Here is a 24,081-nt window from a genome sequence, read left to right on the forward strand (position 1 = left end):
GGCAGGGATAAACTAATGTTGATGTGATGTTATGGTAGTGATATCAGGGATATGATGTCATGGTAGTGACATCACAAAAACAGGCTGTTTTTGCAGCTTAGCTTCTATATTCAGACTGCATGGGTTTGGGGGTTAATGATACTGGATGATTTTGAAGCTTTGTTTAAACAGTACATCAAACAAAATCATTTATTGCGAACACCTTTCTTCAGAACAGCTCTTATTTTTTAGCAACTCCAAAAAATGTCTAAAATTACACACTGCTTTATTTTTTTCCTTCATTTGAGTTGCAGAATACACAGATGCAGAATTATGCATATTTCTGTATCAAAGAGAAAGCGAAAGAGAGAGACAACAGGGGTGAGTGCAGCATGTCTCTGGTGCTGCTCCACCGCAAACACATGTCTCTTTTACATACCTTTGAATAGATGACAGAGCTAAGAGTTTGCTTACTTTTTCCAGGCAAAACATACAGAGAAACCGTTCCGCTATTAGCTAAATGCCTTCATGTGGGAGATGCTCTCATCTCAGACTGATATGCAAAATGTGCAAACAACAAAAACCCAACTGATTTACCTGAATCCACTAGGATCTATGACCCTAAAAAGAGGTCTGTTGTAACTTGATCCAAATAGTTTCATACAAATGTAATACACGTTGTCACTGCTGAGAGTTTCAGCTTTATCTTTAAAAGCTAACATGTACCACAAAAGAAGCATGGAGAAGTGTGTTGATGTTAAATGTACTGGAGAGCTGTAAACTTTCGCTACTTCTTAGCTACTTTAGCGGTGAAAGGAGAAATACAAACGTCAGACATGTCTTGGCATGTCTTGGCTGGTTGACCACATTTTGGCTAAGAGTGAAACTGTATGTTGTTATCACTTCACTGAATTTATTGTTTTGAATTGTGCTGTACCTGTGTTATAAATTCTGTATTGCGTGTGCCTGTGCTGTGGATGTATTGAGGACATTCTTCTGTCTATTCCTGTTTAACGCTATATGGTCATGTTTGTCACACCTGTTACGTGTCCTGTATGAGCTGGGTCTAATCTTGGCATCAGTCCAGCTATATAACTGCGTCAACCCATAAAGCTTACGGGCTGGCTAGGTGTCTGGTACCTGCGCGCAAACGAATAAAGATCTCTGTACAGAACAACAGGCTGGTCCCCTGGATTTCCGAAGGGATTGAAATTCCACACACTTTATAAGCAGAAAGAAATGAAATGGAGATGTAAAAAAAAAACAGCTAATTATGTTGACTTTTAAAGACGCCTAGCCAAAGGTAGTGATGTAGATCTTTTGGTTTAACACCTTGTCCCGGAATACCTGATTCAGATGGGGGGGGTTGTAGGCCAAACGTATCCGACCTTGACGTCAGTGAAGGTTGTCCAAGAGTTACGACAGTTCTCTTCAGCAACTGCAAAACATGTCAGAAGTGTGGCACTGAGCCATTACGTTTTACAAAAGTCTGTTTTTAAAGACATTGTGAAATAAAAAGCAGTTAGGATGTTTGCTGGCTTGTCAATTAGGTAAATTTGTCCAGCTTCCACTCATTTTTTTTGAAACAATGGAATTCGCCATTAGTAAAGTTGATTAGACATGAGTCAGTGTAAGCTAGCCACTTTGTGTAGCAGGCACATGCATTTCAAGAGAAGCTAAAGGAGCATGGCGGGCAAAATGTTGTTAGAGGTGACCTTCCCTGTTAGTCTCACTCTTCTGTGTTCAATAAAAGAGCATTTCACTGAGCAGCAACACGGCACTTCTTCAAAGCCAATTCCACAATATTGTCATACTGTTTTCAATTTCAAACAGGGCAAACAGAGTTTACTAATCATTGCTTTCTGTTTTTATTAGTGCATGTCCCAGTTGTTTTGAATTTGGTTTGTAGCATTTGACATTAGCCATTAGGGCCTAAATGTCAACAAACATATTTGCACAGTAAATTTCAATTTCATCTAGTCTAGCTTAGCAACTGGCCATCTGATCTACAGCACACAGGTAACTCAGCTGCAACCATTTTAAGACACTACTAGTGATCTGGTGTTTCTGACATGGACACATTTGTTTTTATTACTTACAAACAAGATCAAAGTTCAGGCCTAGAAAGAAGCCTGGCATTTTTATTACCTCTTTGGCTGTAAAAGAGACATGGGTCCAGTGAGTTTGCATGTGTCTAACCTGACCAATCTGATCTTTGGCTGCAGTGTGCAGAATACAGCCACCCACCTGAAGAGACGTAGCACTGGATTTGTCCCTCATGCACCAGCACAGATGATTTGTTTATTCAAATGGAAGTAATTTAGAGGCTTAACGTTTCAGATCTTTCGATGGTTCCACTTTGTGTTTAGAGTGTCTGCATTATGGCTTATTATTATTATGGTTGAGAGATAATGAGAGATTCTGAGAACAATTCAAAATGTTCATCAATTTTTCATTCAGAGTGACTTGATATAAAGTGTTGCATTACAGAGGAAATGACCAGCTCTGATTTTTTGGCAGTTACTGGAACCCGCACTCACAATGTCTAATATATAACACAAATATAGACACAGCCAACTTTTGCATAAGCTGTGCGTCCTTTTTCCAACTTCCTTTTTTCCAACTTGTGTTGCCAGCTATTTAGACATTAATGGCTGTGTGAGTTATTTTCAGAGGACAGTAAATCTGTACTGCTATACACATTAAGTTATATCCAAGTTTCATTTCTATAGTGTTGTGACATAATATAATAATAATAAAATAAATAATAATAAAATATTTGCAGAAATGTGAGGGTTGTAATCACTTTTGCAAGATACTCTATACGTATATAATATATATATACATACACATACATTTTAATAAATATTAATGCAGCAGACAACAATAACTCATAGCTATGTGATTTGAATAGCCACCTAGAACTATAAAACCTACCAAAATACATATTAGCCCACTAAAATCAGTCTTTATTTAAATTAGCACAGGCAAATAAGTTGCATTGACAACACAAGCTTATGAAATGGGTGTCACTCTGTAGCCAGTACTTCTGTAAATTACTCATTCTGCAAGATTGTTATCAAGTTTGCTTAATGATGCAAGACAAAACATGTGTTTAGTTTTATGCTGCAAGCAAATCAATCTGCAAATTCATTTCATTTAAAATAAAATAAAATAAAATGTAAGGTATACAATAAAGACAATAAGTGAACCTTTTCTCCTGAAAGAGGGATGAGAGGAAAAAAATGGGAGGAGAAAGAGGGAATACAACAGGGAGGAAAAGTGAAAGGAGCCTTGTAAAAATGAATTAAAAATGAATTGGTTCTCATTTCCTCATCCATGGCAGAGTAACACCCACTTTAGTACAAGTTCAGTTAACCTATTCAGTGTGTGACAGGCTTTTACCAGATGCACAGCTATACCTCTACAACTGATTGCCAAGCAAAGAGGTACAGCAGCTGTGCCCCTCGTAGTTCTGTGTGTCCTCCAGTACAGCAAGTAGTCTAGAAACGCCTCTGGTGTCTGTTATGTGACGGAGAGAATGAGAATTGTTCTAATTTGCTAAACCTGTTCTTTTCCGCTCTCAGATAAATTCCTGATGATCAGTTCTGGTGATGGTGCAGTTTTACGGAACTGAACTCAGGACACAGAGTGAGAGGAGGGGCCAGTAACAGGTGTGTCCACAGCTCTGCTCCTCCCATATAGTAGCAGCATTTTAGAGTATGTGTTTGACTCGCTCTGCTGTTAGTTTCTGTGTCAGCGGGTGTGTGAGGGTGTTTTTCAGCAGGCTATGCAGAGTGTTCTACAAACCACAAGTGTTTCCTGCACAGGGGGAGAGAGAGCATGCTGAGAGAGCATGGGGAGGACCAGCATGTGCAGGTAGGAGCAGGAAGAAAGAGTTTCTCTCTCTCTTTTGTTCATTCTCATACTCTCTCTCTCTCTCCGTTTCTCTCTTTATGTATGCTGCTCTCTCTCGCTCACTCTCTATCACTCTATTGTTTTCAGTATTGCTCTGTATCCCTCCTCTCTCTATCTCTCTCACTCTATCATTCTTTCTTTATTGCACTCTCTATTTCTCTCTCAGTCTCTATCATTCTGTCACAACCTCTCTCTGTCTCTCTCTCTCTCTCTCTCTCTCTCTCTCTCTCTCTCTCTCTCTCTCTTACTCCATCGCTCTCAGTTTTAGAAGTTGGAAGAAGAGTGGAGCTTAATTTTCTCCTCTCTCTCAAAAATGAAAGCTTTGAGGACTGTTTTTCTTACGGTGACAGTTTAGGCCTTGTATTGTTGCAAGGCATCCCATTTCCTCTAAATCTTTGACTAGTTTCTCCAAAATTAAGTATGAACAACCCTGATCTGAGTTTTCATTCCGTCCCATTTAGTTTCCTTTCTGAGTAAAAATAATCTCTTCCTTCATTTCATTTCACATTCTACAGGGACCAAACGTGAATAGGGCGTGTTTGTTGAAACACTTTGTTTTATTTGCTAAGCTAAAATATACTTATAAATAATAAAACAGGCCACGATTTATGTCTTTCTGTGAAATTCAAGTGTGAATAAAAAGTGAACTTCCCAAAGAGGATGCTTACTTATTTTCACTCAGAAAATCAACAAGCATGTTATGACTTGGTTTACCTAAACTCTCTCTCTCTCTCTCTCTCTCTCTCTCTCTCTCTCTCTCTCTCTCTATCTATCTATCTCCCTCTCTCTCTCTCTCTCTCTCTCTCTCTCTCTCTATCTCTCTCTATCTCTCTCTCTCTCTATCGCTATCTCTCTCTCTCTCTCTCTGTCTCTCTCTCTCTCTCTCTCTCTCTCTCTCTCACACACACATACACTCTCCTTCTCTGTGTTTGTGTTCAGAGGCTTTATCAGGCTTCATAGTGTGCTAGCTCTTCCTTAGGATGCATGATTTGCACATTATGCCAAAATAAAGCCACACGATGAATCATACGCAGTCACTTCTCTTTCGGTACGTAGCTAAGTAACTTTTTGGGTAGTAACAGAAGTGCACTTCTGTATATTCAAATGGCAATACATTTACTACATTTGTGAGGAACATATTCTGCTTTTATCTGTTGCATGTTAGTCATTAACGTTTACTTCCTAACTCCTTTTTTGGTCTAATTTCATTGTGGTTCATTGGTTTCAGTATCGGTGCAGGTTGGTCACTCCACTGACATTTGAGATTTAGCAGTGTATCCTCGACCAAAAGGAAACAAAATGAAGAAAAACAGCGTCTGTCAAACTTCAGCTCCCATGCTGACAGAGGCTGACATGCTGTTACTTAGAATTTCCACTGCCGCTCAATACTTAAGCTGCTTCATTTGTACTTCTATTCAAGATGTTTTTGGGGAAAATGTTTTGTTTTCTACCTCTTGGTTTCGCTGAGTGATATCTTCCTTACATCAAATGTCTTTCTGCGTTGCAACAGGCCTTGAATGTGTTTACAGTAAGTGTGCCATGTCGCTGCATGTTGTGTCACTGTTGCTTAGATTCAAAGCGGGAAACGGTACTGCACTGTTTAGGAGAAGCTTAAGACAAGGCCGTGGTTGGCAGAGCTGCACCACATCCCTGTGCCCCCTTCCAGAAAGGGGCATTAAATGCTGTTGTTGATGTCATTCTTTAGTTAAAAATGTGTGTTTGTGTTCTTTGTGTTTATGTGTAGTGAAATGGGTGTGTTGGAGAGAGGCTAGAGGTAGCCTTCACACTCTTTAAGCTGGTCGATAGTGTCTTTTTCTGCTAAAGAACAAATTGTTTTGAGCAGAAACAATGGCCTCCCTTGGAGGAGGCATTCTTCTTCTGCCTGACGGCACAACGCTTTGTTGCATTTTATTGAGCTTAGCATTTACACTGACATAGTGGATATATTGGGCAAAGAATGTTGGAGATGGAGCTGCCGGGTATAAGGAGAAGAGGTAGACCTCAGAGAAGGTTTATGGATGTAGTTAAGGTGGACATGGAGATGGTTGGTGTGAAAGTAGAGGAGGCAATGGATAGGGCAAGATGGAGGCAGATGATCCGCTGTGGCAACCCCTAAAGGCAGCAGCCGAAAGAAGAAGAAGAAGATACAGCATGTACTAGCAAGCACAGGCAGCCCTTCATTTTTGTGGAGATTAGATAAAAGACAATCTGGGCTCTCAAGTGAAGCAACCATCTAAGCGTTTGGCCTATCAGGAGATTGCGAGTTGGCATAATAGCCTTGCTCTTTGGGTGGGTAGGAAGGCCCCCCTCTCTGCCCATCACTAAATGCAATGTCAGTCAGTGCAGGCGGTTGATGCTTTTCTCTGAGCATGTTCAACTGTCCAAACATATTGCATTACTAGCAGTTCAAAAAGATACTGTGGCTGGCTACACAGGTCTCAGAGGTAGCCTTTGCCCTCCTAGCACTGGTGGTATCGTGTGACTGGAGAGTCCTAACTAGTGGTGGATTGTGGTGTTCTTTGAACCAAGGAGTGACAAGCCTGAAGTCCAGACCTCATCATCATTCAATGTGTTTAATAAAATGCAACCAACTTCTAAGACTGAACTGTGGAGGTGTGGAAAAATATCCCAGCAGATTTCTCAGACAAGCTAAAAGCAAGCCTCCTGATAAGAATGGAAACTGTAATGAAGTTGAAGGATGGACACAATAAATGATGAAAAACATGACGTCATATTTAGTTGTTGAGCTTCTGTTTAATTTTCTTCAACATGTTTTTGTTTCTTTTTCTGACTCTGGAGAATGAATAACTTGTGCTTAACAGCCGTTTTGATTGGAAATGAGATCAATGCATGCTACTGCATTTGATGTAGAACCAGAAGATGTAAACAAAGTTTAAATGGATAAATAATCACAACTGATTGGACAGATTTCATGATGTACCTTTGGCAACAACTACTGTGAAAATATTCAATAAGCGTTGTGAATCATGCTGCACTCTGGCCTGGTTATATGTATGCCTTGTTTTATCTTTGTCTCGTGACATTCTTGAGCAATAAACCACGAAAGACAATGAGCTGCCAAAACGTTGCTAAACCACTGTGACCAAACGTTTTCGTGTCACCAGTCAAATGATGTTTTGGCAGTTTTCTATGTGAAACTAAGAACACACTTCTGTACATTTTAATACACAATTACTGTTTGCTGAATTTAACACACTGGGGAAGAACCTATAAAATGAGGCCTTTTTCCAATATTTTAAATTAATTGTGCACTAAAATTTGCAGAAGGGTTGCATATTTAAGTGTGTTCTCTCTAAAGGATGTGTTATTTTATTTAATGTATGCTAATTGCCCGGGGGTGCCTACAATGCATATACATATTATATCTTTTCTGATCTGTGCCAAAATGTTTGAACCTCTAATAGGTCTATTAACTGTATTGTAACACCACATATATGCGATGCACTCTCTCTCTGTATATAATCCTTTTTCTCACCCTCTCTTTGTGCTCCACTATCTCTCTCTGTCCCACTACCTGTCTTTAATTCTAATGCAATACGTTTTATTGATATGACTACTTTACATGCAGCAATGCTAAAGCTATTACAAACATAACTGTCAAACCAAAACCTCACATGCCAACTTTCTGGAAACTTTCTCACAGTGCTACTTCATGATAGCAACAGAATTTTGAAAAGAAAGCAATGCAGCCCCTTCAAGTAAGAACAATTAAGGAACAAGTGTGAGAGTCGAGGCTGGCGAGGCGGTGCCTGGTGAACCAGAGAAACCGACGCTTGATCCAGCAGCTCATGCGTTTCTGCTTCTCTCTTAAACAATATGTTTTTTTCACTGGAAACAATAAACAATGACAACAATCTCTCAATGATAAGGAGGAATGTAACCCTCAGGCCTGTAATAAGAAAGACCTGACAGTGTATATGAGACATGTTCTCAGCTGTAGTAAGCCTTCCTTATTACTTGTTGTGGTGATATGAGCTATGAGTGTTAACCATGTACACTCCTGTGCAAAAAGAAAGAGAAAATGAGCCCAAAGCCCAATATGTAAAGCTATTTACTGATGATTTTTGCCAGGTTTATACTCTACAGAGAATATTTGGTCTCATAGCTTGGAAATTCAGTTTTTCAGGTGTTTGAGGCTGTTAATGCTGAGAGGAACATTACTTACTGTTCTTCCTATAAAAGGCTGTCTGCAAGTTTACTTACAAGACTTCAACATTTGAGCAAATCAAAGGGAAAGGATATCCTGTACTACAACCTCAATTCCAATGAAATTGGGACGTTGTGTAAAACGTAAATAAAAACAGAATACAATGATCTGCAAATCCTTTTCAACCTATATTTTTTGCAAATATTCACTCATTTTGAATTTGATGCCTGCAACATGTTCCAAAGAAATTGGGACAGTGGCAACAAAAGACTGGGAAAGTTGAAGAATGTTCAAAAAACACCTGTTTGGAACATTCCACAGGTGAACAGGTTCATTGGAAACAGGTGAGTGTATAGAGTATGTATAGAGGCATATGTATAGATATGTAAACATGTGTATGTATGTAGCAGCAAATAGTAGAATTATGTCTGGGTGTATATATGTATATGTATATGTGAATATGTATATGTATGTATATCTGTATAATTGTTTTTTTCCCCTCCCTTTTTTTTTAATTTTTTTTTTTAACTTACTTATTTATCTATTTATTTTTATTTAGTTGTCTGTTTATTTACTTATTTTATTTGTTTTTTCTCTCTTTTTTTTTATTATTATTTTTTTTTCTATTTATTTATTTACTTACTTAATTATCATTATTATGATTTATTATTATTATTATTTTTTTTTTTTTTTTCTCTCTCCTCCCTTCTTCTCTTTCTTTCCTGTCCTCTTTTTTATTGCCTGTCAGGCCTGGCCAAACAAATAAAATAAAAACTTTAACAAGAATAGGCTTTAGTAACCTATAGAGCTTTTTCTTGTGAAAACAAATATGTTTGGTACATCAGTACATTCGGATTACCATTCCGATTGCAAAAATGGCCAGACATGACAGGTTAAAAAAAAAAAAAAAAAAAGGAAACAGGTGAGTGTCATGATTGGGTATAAAGGGAGCATCCCTGAAAGGCTCAGTCATTCACAAGCAAGGACGGGGTGAGTTTCACCACTTTGTGAACAACTGCGTGAGCAAATAGTCCAACAGTTTAAGAACAACGTTACTCAACGTGCAATTGCAAGGAATTTAGGGATTTCATCATCTACAGTCCATAATATCATCAAAAGATTCAGAGAATCTGGAGAAATCTCTGCAAGTAGGTGGCAAGGAAGAAAACCAACATTGAATGCCCGTGACCTTCGATCCCTCAGGCGGCACTGCATTAAAAACCGACATCATTCTGTAACGGATATTATCACATGGGCTCAGGAACACTTCAGAAAACCACTGTCAGTGAACACAGTTCGTCGCTCCATCTACAAGTGCAAGTTAAAACTCTGCCATGCAAAGCGAAAGCCATATATCAACAACACCTAGAAACGCCGCCGGCTTCTCTGGGCCCAAGCTCATCTGAGATGGACTGACGCAAAGTGGAAAAGTGTCCTGTGGTCTGACGAGTCCACATTTCAAATTGTTTTTGGAAATCATGGACGTTATGTCCTCCGGGCCAAAGAGGAAAAGGACTGTCCGGATTGTTATCAGTGCAAAGTTCAAAAGCCAGCATCTCTGATGGTTTGGGGGTGTGTTTGTGCCCAGGGCATGGGTAACTTGCACATCTGTGAAGGCACCATTAATGCTGAAAGGTACATACAGGTTTTGGAGCAACATATGCTGCTATCCAAGCAACGTCTTTTTCAGGGACGTCCCTGCTTATTTCTGCAAGACAATGCCAAGCCACATTCTGCACATGTTACAACAGCATGGCCTTGCAGTAAAAGAGTGCGGGTACTAGACTGGCCTGCCTGCAGTCCAGACCCGTCTCCCATTGAAAATGTGTGGCGCATTATGAAGCGCAATATACGACAACGGAGACCCCGGACTGTTGTGCAACTGATGTTGTACATCAAGCAAGAATGGGAAAGAATTCCACCTACAAAGCTCAGTTCCCAAATGCTTGTTGAATGTTGTTAAAAGGAAAGGTGATGTAGCACAGTGGTAAACATGCCCCTGTCCCAACTTCTTTGGAACGTGTTGCAGGCATCAAATTCAAAATGAGTGAATATTTGCACAAAAAACAATAAAGTTTATCAGTTTGAACATTAAATATCTTGTCTTTGTAGTGTATTCAGTTGAATATAGGTTGAAAAGGATTTGGAAATCATCATATTCTTTTTTTATTTATGTTTTACACAACGTCCCAACTTCATTGGACTTGGGGTTGCAAATTACTTTTTCTCTTTGTTTAATGAATTGTTAAGAACATTAAAAGCCTAATGTTTTGCCATTTTGGGCTTTTTTTGCAAAAGCATGTATGTGTATGTAAATGTGTATCTAAAAAAAGGCATTTGAGGTTTGCAGTGGTTGGTGAGCTTTGCTATAAATAAGCAAGTGGCTATACACTGTGGTTAGTGTACAAATAATGGGATAACCCCCCCCCCCCCCCCCCCCCCCCTAACTGTACAGGAGTGAGTTTGTGTCCATCCATGGCTGGGAGTCCCACAATTGATGCCCCCCCATCACTCAGCATGATGCTAGTTAGTGCAGCTGCCTGTTAAGCGACGTAACAGAACTGGCAGTTGATGCTTTCCTAGGAGGTGCTTACCGCTGTCCAAATTGCATTAGCAGCAGTTTGAAAAGATGCAGTGGCTGGCTTCACAGGTCTCAGAGGAAGCTTGTGCTGGCCTTCACCCTCCTAGTGCTGGTGGTATCATGTTATTGAGGGAGTCCTAACTAGTGGATGGAATTGGATACAACTAAACTGGGGAGAAAACTGGGGATAAATCAAAAAAGGAACTAATAAACTAAAGTTTATTACTTCAAATTTTTCTGACCTCAGATTCGGAAAATCAATCCCATCAACTGGGGATTCACTGTCAGACCATAGTTGATTATATATGTCATGGTCTAAATAAATAAAGGTAAATACATCATGAATGGATGGGAACAGCCAGTAGTCTCATGGCTGCATACAGGGTTGTGGAGGAGTCTGTCATCCAAGGAAAATTGGCATTCCTGGTTATCATGTGGTCAATGCTATCCTACTTGCAGTCATCAGGATACAGGGGTTTCCCCGTCACCGCGCCATACTCGTCCAGTTGCTGCAGTCTTCAGCACTTGCAAGCCTCCTTATGACAGTTGCTGTTTCTTTTTTTGTCAGATTAAATTTAATTTTTACTTAAAAAAACAAACAATAACAGCTCTATGGCTTTGTGCAAAAGTTTTGGCACCTCCTGTCAAATGACATGATTTCTTGGTTTTCTAATATAAAAAAGATAACACATCCAACACACTCCTGCACATGTTCATGCACAATTACTGTTGATTTGCTGAATTATACATGTTGAATAAATAGAAATTGTGCACTTCAAAATTGGCAGAAAAATGTCTTATTTAGGTTTCTTCCCTGTAGTGGATGTGTTCACATATTCTCACTTGCAAAATCAACAAAGCATTTGACTAGGGGTGTGAAATATGCACACATTTCTAATCAACTAAATTCAGGGCATTACTCTCAGATAATAATCTGAGATATCTTACACTGAGATGCTTATTATAAACAAACATAATATGATGGCCAAGCTGGTCAGGCTACCTTGTGATGTTTGATAATGTTATTATCAAGCTGATTTTACACTGACTGCAGTATGTACTGCACTTTCCATTCATGTCTGTGGAAAGCTTTCCTACCAGTATGAAAACATCTGACCTTTATATGACCCCATACCTCTGCCACAGCGGACTCTGCTTTCTGCTAGCTCTGGGCAGTGAAAATCCATGTTTGTGGAATTTAGTGTGAGAGCAGCTTTACTCAGACTTGGGTTGGGGATCCTAACCTTAACACTAAAATTTCCAGGGAATACTCATTGGCAATAAATTTGACCAAGCACTCAAAGTGGAGAGTTTAAAGTGCCAGTTCCTAAACCAACTGTAAGAGTAAAAGAATATAAAATGCAATAGACAAATAACGTTACTTTTCTTGAGTGGCTTAAAACTGGATTATATTCTTCCAAGACAGCCACACCCCCGAGTTCAGAAGTGGGCTTTAACTGGACAATAATTACAGCCACACCCTAAATTTAGTAGTGGGTTATAGCAGTGGACAGTGATTACACTCTCATGCCAAAGTTCAGCAGAGGATGGTGATTGAACAGTGATTACAGCCATGTGTCATACATATTAAGGGACTCATATTTAGATTTTTTGGAATCAAGAATTGTCTAATATCATCTTTTAGAGCTGACTCCGTAAGATTACTGAAGACTCTTGAAGATCCCGGGGGCAGTCATGGATTGGAGGTTAAGGAACCAGCCCTGTGACCGGTTCAATCCCCCCAGGCTGACAATACGTGACTGAAATGCCCTTAAGCAAGGCACCTAACCCCCAAATGCTCCCCAGGTGCTGTGGATAGGGCTGCCCACCGCTCTGGGCAAGTGTGCTCACTGACCCCTAGAGTGTGTATTCTCACTAGTGTGTATGTGGTGTTTCACTGCACAAATGGGTCAAATGCAGAGGTGAAATTTCCCCGTTGTGGAACTAATAAGGTTTGCTTCATCTTAATCTTAAGATTCTCTTCACCTGGAATTGGACTCAGACTCAAGAATTTCTGGAATGCAACAGCCTTGCCTAAAACATAATGCTATTAGGGGTTAGCATGGGCTGGTCTACCTCTATGGTCTGTTTTTGTTTTGGGTGTATGCATTAAGTTGACTCTACACAGAATATGTGAGATTCTGCACCACCCATCTATAGCACAGTTCCCACCCAGTCCATTATACTGTTGAGTGTGTTTGTATATGTGAGTTGTAGAGAGAGAAAGAGAGAGATAGAGATGATCTATTACCTTGGCTTACTGCTGATTTCTATCTGCACAATAAACAAACTGGTGCTACAAAAGAAAGACAGCAGGATGGTTCAGGGGTGTGGTGTGTGTGTCTGTGTATGAGTTTTAGTAGAAGAGAGCTTTTGTGCAGGCTGAGACATTTGAGAAGTGAGAGGAGGAAGGAAAAAGGCCCCATTGTGCCCAATACTTAAGTGCCCTCTCAACAGGCCTGCCAGTGGTGGGCAGTGAGTGGGGGGAGTGCTTTCAGGGGCCAGCCACTGGTGGGGGACAGAGATGCCATGACAGTGGACAATATTTTTCCTCAATGAGTAATACTCGTCAAAGAGAAAATATGATGTTACAGTCATTCCTAATATATCCTGGCTTATTTTAAGGAATCATGTAGGCTAAACTAATCTTGATCCCATTCTGATCCTTTGTTTGACCTCTAAAGGATCACTATACACAAAGGCAGCGCTACACATTCCAAAACAATTGGGTCACATTATCTGCAGTGTGGACAATGTGAATTTGAAAGTGGAGAATAAAACCAGTCACATCTGTAGTGTCAGCAACAAAACTTTCCGGTGTAGCAGAACACTGTGTACAGCACATTTAGACAACAGGGTGTGCATCGGGAGTAGGAGCACTGATCTAGAGTCAGGATTTGTCACAATAACTGTCATAAATAAGGAGAAATCTGATCTCCATCTTATCTATGAGACCAGTCCTGCTTTGTGAATACCAGCCCTGGCATTGTCCGAAAGCCATACCGAGTCCCAAACCAGATCAGCTATCCTGTGCAACCATATTGAAGATCTTGATGGGCTTTGAGTGGGTTGGGAGAAGTTTTAGGGATGTATTTTTACAGAAATGATTTTGGTGACTATTGAATTCTAGTGTTGGCAATTCTAGCCTTGTAGCTCCAGTTCTTATCTAAGTGAAATATTAAGTAAATTTAGCACTAAACCATGCTTTATTGCCAACAGTATTCTAGCCTACACAACACTATGACATATTTATTTCCGATATGTAGTCAAAAACAATAAAGATGGCAGTTCAGAGTGAACACTATGTACACAACAGAACTAGGGTGATTTCCCTGCATAATTTTAAAGTAAATACGAGCCGAATCATCAGATGACTTGAATCAGATCATACACCGGTTTTAAATAGACTCTAAAATGGTCACGTAGGTTTCCTCTTATAACACTTGAGTGTTGCCACTCAGCTTTCTTGGCCTCTTCCTGGTGGCCCTTCTTTGGTTGAGCAAGAAAAAGACTGAAAGCTCAGTCATGCATCAGTGAAACATGAGCATCAGAAAGGCTTTGAAAGAAATCTGTTTCCTGATCAGTTTGTATTGTGTGGTTTTAAGTCATTAGGACTAGCAAAAGTAAGACACTTACCAGATCAGGGTGTGCTGAATATGAAGGCTATATTTGAGCCAGAGTGTCGACCAGAAAACTGGCCCACTTAAAAGCGGTGCGCTTAGTTGTGGTCTTCCAAAAGATATTACCTCATCTGATGATTTGATGATGGTGATGGAAAGCACCATTTAACTTGTTGGTCCAAAATCTCCCATACATGCTTAAGAGGGTTGAGATCTGGTGACTGTGATGACCATAGCACAGGATTAACATCAGTTTCAAACTCTGCATTCTATGACCCATCATGCCTGGGCAGGCTGTAAGAAACCACTCCTGTCAGGATAGAATTGCTTCATCATACAACAGATGTGTATTAATCAGAATAACTTTGAATTACCCCCTCACTGTAGGGGTATTCAGGCCTGTTTCACTGTCTTTGTATATCCTACACATGCACTGGCCCACAAGGTTGGCTCATCTGACCACAACACTCTTTCCACTCTTTCTCTGCTTGTTGCACCACTGAACTTGTTACATATTCCTTGGACTCCATCACCCAGACTCCTCCAGGAAGTCACATGTCTCCTGCCAACTCTGACCTGCCTGTACGCTCCAGTCACAGATCTCACTCTCCGGAATACTAATGTGGTTCACCTGTGTTTAGCTATTAGCTTTAGCTTTTAAGCCCGGGCGTAACACAGATTCATTGCCACTGCGAAGTATTGTTCCATTCTGCCACATAATGAGTGTTTCCCGTGTTTCTATGCCTTATCGTTTATGACCTGTTTGCCTGTTTACCGTTTACTCTTTTGCTATTTCCCTGTGGATATTCTGCCTGTGAGAGATCTCCGTGTTCTGACCTTTTGGACTGTTTTCTGACTTTGATTTTGTGTCTCCTCCTTCGGATTGTTTTGGTTTTGACCCAAGTCTGTTTTGACTCTGAGCTAAGATTACGCCTGGTTTATTAAAGGTTCCCTTGTTCTACTTTCCGCACGCGTCTGACTTCATCCTTGACACTACAGAATACTTCGCCAGCTATGCAGACGGCGGAACCAGAAGCCTTCCAGAAGGCTTTGGCGGAACAAGGTCAGTTATTAGGGAGACATCAGCAAGTGTTGACAGGAGTAACACACTCATTCGAGTCCCTTGCACAGCAACAGACAGAAAAGCACAACTGGTTGCTAGTGTTAGAGGGCTCACTAACCAGCTACAGAACCGGAACGTAGCGGAACCAGGAGCAGACACACCAGGCACTTCAGGGCATGCTGAAGCATTTCCTGCAGTGTTTCCTGTGAGTAAACCCGATAAATTTGAAGGCGATCCGGATAAGTGTTGTGGTTTTTTACTCCAGTGCGATATGTTTTTTGAAAACTCCCCAGGAAGTTCTGATAGAGCCAAAATCGCGTTTGTCGTATCTCGTTTGACGGATAAAGCGCTAGAATGGGCTATGGCCAGCTGGCCCCAGATCCAAGGCCTCACGTACAGTTTATTAGAGAATTTAGAGTAGTTTTTGACCATCCTTACGAAGGAACTACTCGCTAAGATCCACCAGGGAAATCGCTCTGTAGCAGAATATTCGTTATAATTCCATACTCTGGCAGCCGGCAGCGGGTGGAATGAGGCTGCATTACTTGTCATGTATCATCAAGGACTGAATCCAGATATATTGAATGAACTAGCCTGTCGTGACGATAAGCTGACGTTAGATCAGCTCATAAACCTTTCAATCAGACTCGATCATTTACTTCACAATCGCACAAAGACCCGGACTGAACGACCCGCAAGAAGAATGCTGACCACAGTGAGAACAATACATCAATCGCAGGTGAACCTGGAAGAACCCATGCAATGTGACTCTCTACGCCTGTCTGAAGAAGAGAAACTCCGCTGTTTGAGAAATAACTTATGCTTGTATTGTGGGAGAGCTGGTCATCGCCTACGTGAATGCAGAGCCAAACATCCAGACAAGAGGCACCAACCCCTGGAATGAGTGTTCCCACAAAGGGGTTGGTTTCAAGTTCACTTCTGTTACCAGTCATTATATACTGTCATCCCACTTCTATCGTTTCAGCTCTCATAGACTGAAGGCTGAGGGGAATTTCATCCATGCTCGCCTGGTAGAACAGCTAAAACTGCCTGTGGAGACCCTGACCACAATCCTACGAGTGACAGTTTTGGACAGAGGACCAGTTGGAGCAGGATACATCACCCAGAGAACCAAACCCATACATCTGGAGACAAGCGCACTACATCATGAACTGCTTCCTTTTTTTGTGCTAGAAAATTCTGAATTTGATTTGATATTGGGACTCCCCTGGCTAGAGAGACGTAACCCCCTTAATTTCTTGGTCAGAGTGTGAAATATTACAAGACCAAGACCAAGATTACAGACTTTTGCATTAGTTTGTGCATTAAGCAGCCTTCTATCTCTGTCAAGTCTACTTCCATAGAGAGTCCCAACACTGAAACAACCTGTAGCATCCCACCAGAATACCATGATCTTAGAGAGGTCTTCAGTATAAATAACTCCACTAAACTGCCCCCACACAGACCCCATGACTATAGACTTGATAGAAAACGCAGTTTTACCCAAGGCTAGGGTCTACGCCCTGACCCAAGAGGAAGAAAGGGCCCTCGATGTATATATCAAGGAGGCACTGGAACAAGGCTTTATTAGAACATCAACATCCCCATTACATACTTTCTTCATAAAGAAAAAGGATTGGGGTCTATGTCCTTGTATAGACTATCGAGCCCTTAATCAGATTACCAAATCCTACCCTTATCCTCTCCCATAAGTGCCCGTAGCCTTGGAACAAATAAAGGGGGCCCAATTCTTCACCAAACTTCAAACCTCACTTCAAACCTCAGAAGTGCACATAATTTGACACGCATAAGAGAAGGTGATGAGTGGAAGACGGCATTTGTAACCACTAGGGGGCACTATGAGTATTTGGTTATGCCTTTCGGCCTCTCTATCACCCCCTCTGTTTTTCAAGCCTTCATCAATGATGTTCTTAGAGATATGCTCGGTAGATACGTCATAGCCTATCTCGATGATATTCTTGTTTATTTCACAGATAAAGAGACTCATGTACAGCATGTCCGCACAGTACTAAAATGACTTCTCGAGTCCAACCTATTGGTCAAAGGTGAAAAATGTGAATTTCACCTCCAATCCATTTCCTTTTTGGGGTATATAATTAGTTCACAAGGCGTAATAATGGATGACCATAAAGTCGAAGCAGTAGTGCAGTGGCCCACTCCATCCTCAGTCAAGGAGTTGCAAAGATTTCTGGGGTTTGCCCATTTTTATCGGAGACTTCTCTGTTAAAAGGCGCTCCTAAAAAACTAAGATGGATGGAAGAAGCTGAGCATGCATTTCAAGCCTTGAAGAAGGCATTCACCACCGCACCGATTCTGAAACACCCTGACCCTTCTGAGCCATTTGTAGTAGAGGTAGACGCTTCAGAGACAGGTGTAGGGGCTGTTCTGTCACAACGTTCTGGTTCCCCTCAGAAACTTTATCCGGTAGCATTTTTTTCACACAAATTAACACCCGCTGAGAAGAACTATGGTATAGGAGATAGGGAATTATTAGCCATTAAGTTGGCTTTGGAAGAATGGCGACACTGGTTAGAGGGAGCTAATCATCTATTTTTAGTCATCACTGATCATAAGAATCACACACCAAGCCAGATGGTCTTTATTTTTTTCCCGTTTCCATTTTAGTATCACTTACTGCCCCGATTGTAGGAACACCAAAGCTGACGCTCTATCTAGACTTCACCAAGATGAGGACACAATTTCCATCCAATTTTCAGAACCTGAATGCATTCTACCCCCAAAGGTGTCTATTGCAGCTATATGTTGGGAAATAGATGAGGAGATTGCAAAAGCCTTAACCCACCTCACCATACCAGAGCCATGTCCCCCAGGGAAGGCCTATGTTCAGTCAAGTTCCGTACTCAACTAATTACCTGGGCACACTCTTCCCTTACATCAGGTCACCCCAGGGAAACTCGTACGTATCAGCTTTTGTCCAATAGATACTGGTGGGAATCCATGCATAAGGACATACATACCTTCATTGCGTCATGTTCCACTTGCTCACAATGTAAGACCCCTAAGACATTACCTGCAGGCAAACTAGTACTGTTACCTATCCCTGAGAGACCTTGGTCACACATTGCTGTGGATTTTGTAACAGATCTCCCAGACTCCCAAGGTTATACAACCATTCTCACTATAGTAGATTGTTTCTCCCCAGGTGTTTGATTTATACCTTTTGCTGTTATTCCCAGTGCGTTCCAGACTGCTGAGGCTTTGTTTGTGTATGTTTTTCGCCTTTTTGGCATACCTGAGGACATGGTGTCCGATAGAGGGCCCCAGTTTACTTCACAGGTCTGAAAGGCCTTCTTTGAACAGATAGGAGTATCCATTAGTTTGACGTCAGGTTACCACCCACAGTAGAATGGGCAGTGTGAACGAACGAATCAGGAACTGGGTAAATATCTAAGAATATTCTGCCATAACAACCCTCCCGATTGGTCATGCTTTTTACCATGGGGAAAAATAGCACAAAACTCCTAGATCAGTTCAGCTACTGGTCTGATCCCTTTCCAGTGTATGTTAGGATACCAGCCTCCGTTAGCACCTTGGACTGGTTCCTCCACAGATGTTCCTGCAGTAGATGCTTGGATGCATAGGAGTGAAAACGTTTGGGAGGAGACTCCTCAACACATCACCACCGTACTACAAAGGAACAAGGAGATAGCAGGGTGAGACTACTGTGTTTCAACCTGGAGACAGAGTGTGGTTATCCACAAGGGACTTCAGAGTCAAGGAGGGAAGCAGAAAATTGTACCCAAAATATGTTGGGCCTTTTAAGGTGCTGAAAAGAATTAATGAAGTCACATTCAGATTAGAGTTACTCACTCATTTCAGAATATCTCGTTCCTTTCATGTGTCTCTCCTTAAACCTGTCATTGCAGGGCCTTTGGATGAGGCTGTACTGGATAGACCTACACCTCCTCCCCGGAGGAGATGGATGGGGTGCCGGTTTACGCTGTCCGCAGGTTGCTGGACTCCCGTGGACAAGGAGGTAGCCTACAATACCTGGTTGACTGGGAGGGATATGGCCCAGAGGAGCAATGTTGGGTGCCAGCTCAAGACGTCCTGGACCCTGGTCTCATTGCTGACTTCCATAGTCAGCATCCTGACAAGCCGGCTCCTCGCCCTAGGGGTCGGCCATGGAAGGCACTCCCTAGTTCGTTTCCAGTCTGTAGGAGGGGACATGGTGCACATCGTCCATTGTCCCAGCACCTCGGTGGCTCCGGCTCTGCCCCTATTCGACTCTCTGGTAGGGGGCGTAGTGATCGTCCTGGTCGGCCTCGTCCCGAGGTCACCCTGGACTCTTTGGGGGGGTACTGTCACATAATCCTTGGACTCCATCATCCAGACTCCTCCAGGAAGTCACATGTCTCCTGCCAACTCTGACCTACCTGCATGCTCCAATCACAGATCTCACTCTCCGGAATACTAATGTGGTTCACCTGTGTTTAGCTATTAGCTTTAGCTTTTAAGCCCGGGCGTAACACAGATTCATTGCGAAGTATTGTTCCAATCTGCCACATAATGAGTGTTTCCCGTGTTTCTACGCCTTGTCGTTTATGACCTGTTTGCCTGTTTATCGTTTACTCTTTTGCTATTTCCCTGTGGATATTCTGCCTGTGAGAGATCTCCGTGTTCTGACCTTTTGGACTATTTTCTGGACTTTGATTTTGTGTCTCCTCCTTCGGATTGTTTTGGTTTTGACCCAAGTCTGTTTCGACTCTGAGCTAAGATTACGTCTGGTTTATTAAAGGTTCCCTTGTTCTACTTTCCGCACGCGCCTGACTTCATCCTCGACGCTACAGAACTCATATGTATTGGTCTCTATAATGAGGTGCTTTCCACTGCAGCTCTACTGTAATAATCCTCTGTAAGTAGTCGTGGACCTATTGTTCTTACTAACATAGTCTAATCATGCCCTGCATGTTCATGTTCAGTGACCTGAGAAACAGCTGCTCTTCTGTTTTTCCTTACATATCTCACTAATGTACAAACATCACGCTTATTGAAGGGTGTGTTCAACAACAGTTTTCAGTGTGATTTACTGAACCATTAATAATAATAACAAACCCTTCTTATAAATAAAAGGTTTTGCAAATTAACTTGACAGAAATAGCTTCTTGTTCTTCCTGAAGCTGCCCACACAATCATAGAGGACACCAGCTCTGCACATTTTCTGACACACTTGACTTCACTTGAGTCTTTGTTGGTAATAAATCAAGTTAGCTGGAGCGGAACAATGATTAACTGTTCAGTGGACTTCCAGCAATGTACACGTGGTCCCATGTGACGTACAAACAGAGCACCTCGTTTTTATTCTTTTGTCTCTATTCCAGGTAAGGCAGAGGTGGGCTCCTCCTAATGCAAACAGCCAGAACAATGAAAAGCATAATCTCTTTGAGTTAGCTTTAATACTCTATTCAATAAGGATATCAGAGTGACAGCTATTCTGTGGAACGAAAAACTATCTACATTCATTAACACCAGAAAAGGCCCTAGAAGTCACGTTAACTCTTTGAATTCTACATGTTTATTTATACCATAACACAGAATCATTTTAAACATTTTGAATTGTTGGGATATTTTATACCAAGTGTCTGGATGACAAGTTGAAATTGAGTTTTAAAAATAATTTATTATTCAATCTATAAGCGCCAGTACTAATACTAGACAATAGAGCCTATACATAAACCTCCAGTTGTGTCTTTCTGGATGAAAAGCACTGTTTCAAATAAATTACTTAACATGTGAACAAACAAACAATAAAACATAAAAGTAATACTTTTCTGGTGGCAGAAAAGCCACCAGAGCCAAACAGCCAGATATTAAAAAAGAACTGATTAGACAAAATGTTCATATCGACTGATGGAAATGAACTTTCAACTCATGAAACTAACAAATGCCTATTATTGAAATCTTTTGGAATAGTTGAGTATTATAAGGTATAATGAAATAAACTTCATCCATAACAGATCTTCCTGTGTGTCGTGTGGGCTGAGGTTACACTATGTAATAAAGTGAACATAGGGCACATTTAAGGCTGCTACCATTCCACTAAAAAAGTGATAGTTCCCACTGTCCTCACATAGAGTTCAACTATCTTCAGTACTTCTCTCTCCTAGTTGCTGCTAGTGTACAAGTCTCATTGTTGTCTACAGCATCAAGGGCAACTTATATTTGCAGCCAGCCAAGGCTTAATAATCTATTTGATTATATTGCTGCTGTTTTTATCATGGATTATACTTTGTAAAACTGCTATATATACTTTGCAGATATTTTGTGAGGTAATTTAGACGAGGAGATGAAAATAAACATGGCATATTGTACAAAATTAAAATAAATGTTAATGGCCTTACGAAAAACACACAGAGCATTTTTGTGCTGTTTCGTACTGATCTCATAAAAATGTCCTACTAAATTATGCACTAGTTTAATAAAGGTCAGGACGTAGCTGATGGGAGTAGGGAGGGGTGTTGATATTATCAAAATTACCACCTCTCAAAATTTCAGAATGGTCATCTTGGCCTTTCTAGTGGTAAAGGGGATGCAAAAGTCAATTAGACACATATACTATACATATACACACAGTTATGAACCTACACATATCTGTTGAGTTTTTATATGTAATGTTGACTTAGGGTACATGGTAAATCAGAGAAAAATGCATTTTTTGTGGGCTACTTTGCTTTACAAATCCCTCCGTTTAAAAATTTATGCTTTAGTCCAAAATATGTCTGGTACCTAATCCCCACTGTTGTAAACAATTTTGACTCTTAACTTTCTCTAGAACTGAACGTTTCATGTCAAACCACTCTGAATGACTTTGTTTACATTCGTAATCATTTAATTATCCTGAAATCAGTGGGATTCCCTTTAAAATGACCAGGAGCCAGCCGCTGATAGGTCCAGACTACCATTCCTCACTCCTATAACTAAAAATGTTCTCATTTACAGCAGAATCTTATTCAGATTCAGATTCATTAACTTGTGAGAATACAAAACTGTATAGATCATATTCATTCAGTTGTGAGAATACTGTAAATACAGTAAGTTGAACAGGTGAGATTTGTTCATTTGTCGGAATACTGTCTGTACAGGTCAGTTTGAATTCATTCATGTGAATGCTTTATACGGTTTTATGCACAAGTATGAACACCCCGGCCAAATGTCGTTGATTTTCTAAGTCAAAAAAAGTGAACATATCCTGTACAGAGAACATGCTATAAAAATGGCATTTGCAAATATTAGCAAACAAGTCATGTTTATTCACTGAGATAAACATATTTGAAAAAATATAACTTGTATCTTATATCTATATAGAAGTTTGAACACCCCAAGGCAATTGAATTCTAACTGAAGACGAATGAATACATCCTCTACAGAGAACAAACTTAAATATGCAATTTTTCTTACAATTTTAGTGCATGATTTCTTTTATTCTATTATTTATTCAAATGTACTATACATTTTGCACAGGCCACATGCTTTGTTTTTCCTCCAATATAACAAGCTCAGTAAATAAACTGTAATTAAATTGTGTAGAAATGTGTTCCTTGTAGACGACTGTAATTTGTAATCATGTAATTTGACCAAGGGTGCGCTAACTTTTGCAATAGACTGTACGTGGTAAGATGTACAGGTCATTGAAATGACTTACATAGTTAGTAACAATGTCCTCAGGAAGGTATAGAATAGATTCTTTGAGATAGACAGTTTAATATTCTAAGAGGACGCAGGAACACAATGTAGTCAAACATTAGGTAGCTGCAGGTAGGGTTTATACAGTTTCATTCTGTACACTATGTTGCTGTATGCATTTAAATGTGTGTTTAAGTGTTATTTAAGTGTTTATTGCAGGTTTTTTACATTTCCACTCTGGTTGTGATTAAAGTGAACCCAGTCAAATGTAATTGAATTTCTTGACAGCTTTGCTAATGCATTTCTGACTTTCTCCACTGATTTTGATCAGTGGGAAGTCTAAAATCCCTTGTTTCAGCTGCCTTACCAGTCTGTTTTATCCCCAAGACTTATTATAAATATCAGGAGGAAACATTTGGGAATTTGCAGTGGCTGTTGTGATGGCTGGTTCCCATGACTATAAAACCCCGGGAGATCCTCAATGGCTCTTTTTGGGACAAATCTTACCAACCATAATGGGTTAATAGGATTAGTGGCTAAATTGTGTTAGCATGGTCATTGTAGCATGTTGTTGTGCAAGAAAATTAGATTACTAAGCTGTTATTTTCAGCAATACAAGTGTGAACTTGTTGACTTGCACCTCTTTGGGTTTGGACTATAGCCACTGAAAAGCAATGTCAAGCTGTAAATTCTAAACTCTTGGTTTGACTTCTGTTTTCACACATTAACGATAGTATGAGGTTGTTCATCATTAACCCTTAGACGTCTGGACTAATTTGTTATACATAACTACTAGAGCTGTCAAAGTTTTGCTTACAACATGTAAACGAAATAAATGATTAGCCTCACTTTTTAAAATACTATTAAGTATTTTTTTTAGTTTGACCCTTCAAACATCTGTGTTACCACAGGCTAGTCCAGCTGCTCCCATGGTGTATGTTGTTATGCAACAGTAGGCCTTTTGTTCACGTACAACTTTTAAAGTGATACCTTTGGCAGACTACACGAGACATTGCTGGCAGGAGACATCGAGATAAATCAGTTAGAAACAAACTAACAAAAGCCAAACCAAAGTGGAAAACTTACC

The 24,081-nt window shown here is 40.5% G+C and overlaps 1 protein-coding gene across 2 annotated transcripts in view; it reads left to right on the forward strand.

Moving 5' to 3' along the window:
- Positions 1-3,648: 3,648 nt before the first annotated feature.
- The window catches only part of LOC108433480 (beta-1,4-mannosyl-glycoprotein 4-beta-N-acetylglucosaminyltransferase-like), a 31,278-nt gene continuing 10,845 nt past the window's right edge, over positions 3,649-24,081 (forward strand). The window contains exon 1 of one of the 2 annotated variants that reach the window (XM_017708079.2): positions 3,649-3,858. In XM_017708079.2, coding sequence (XP_017563568.2) covers positions 3,836-3,858 — 23 coding nt within the window. In that variant the 5' untranslated portion in view covers positions 3,649-3,835. The remainder of the gene's footprint in view (positions 3,859-24,081) is intronic. The other variant, XM_017708078.2, reaches the window with a different exon arrangement.

Source organism: Pygocentrus nattereri, chromosome 1 (genome assembly GCF_015220715.1).
Source record: "Pygocentrus nattereri isolate fPygNat1 chromosome 1, fPygNat1.pri, whole genome shotgun sequence".
Lineage (NCBI taxonomy): Eukaryota > Metazoa > Chordata > Actinopteri > Characiformes > Serrasalmidae > Pygocentrus > Pygocentrus nattereri.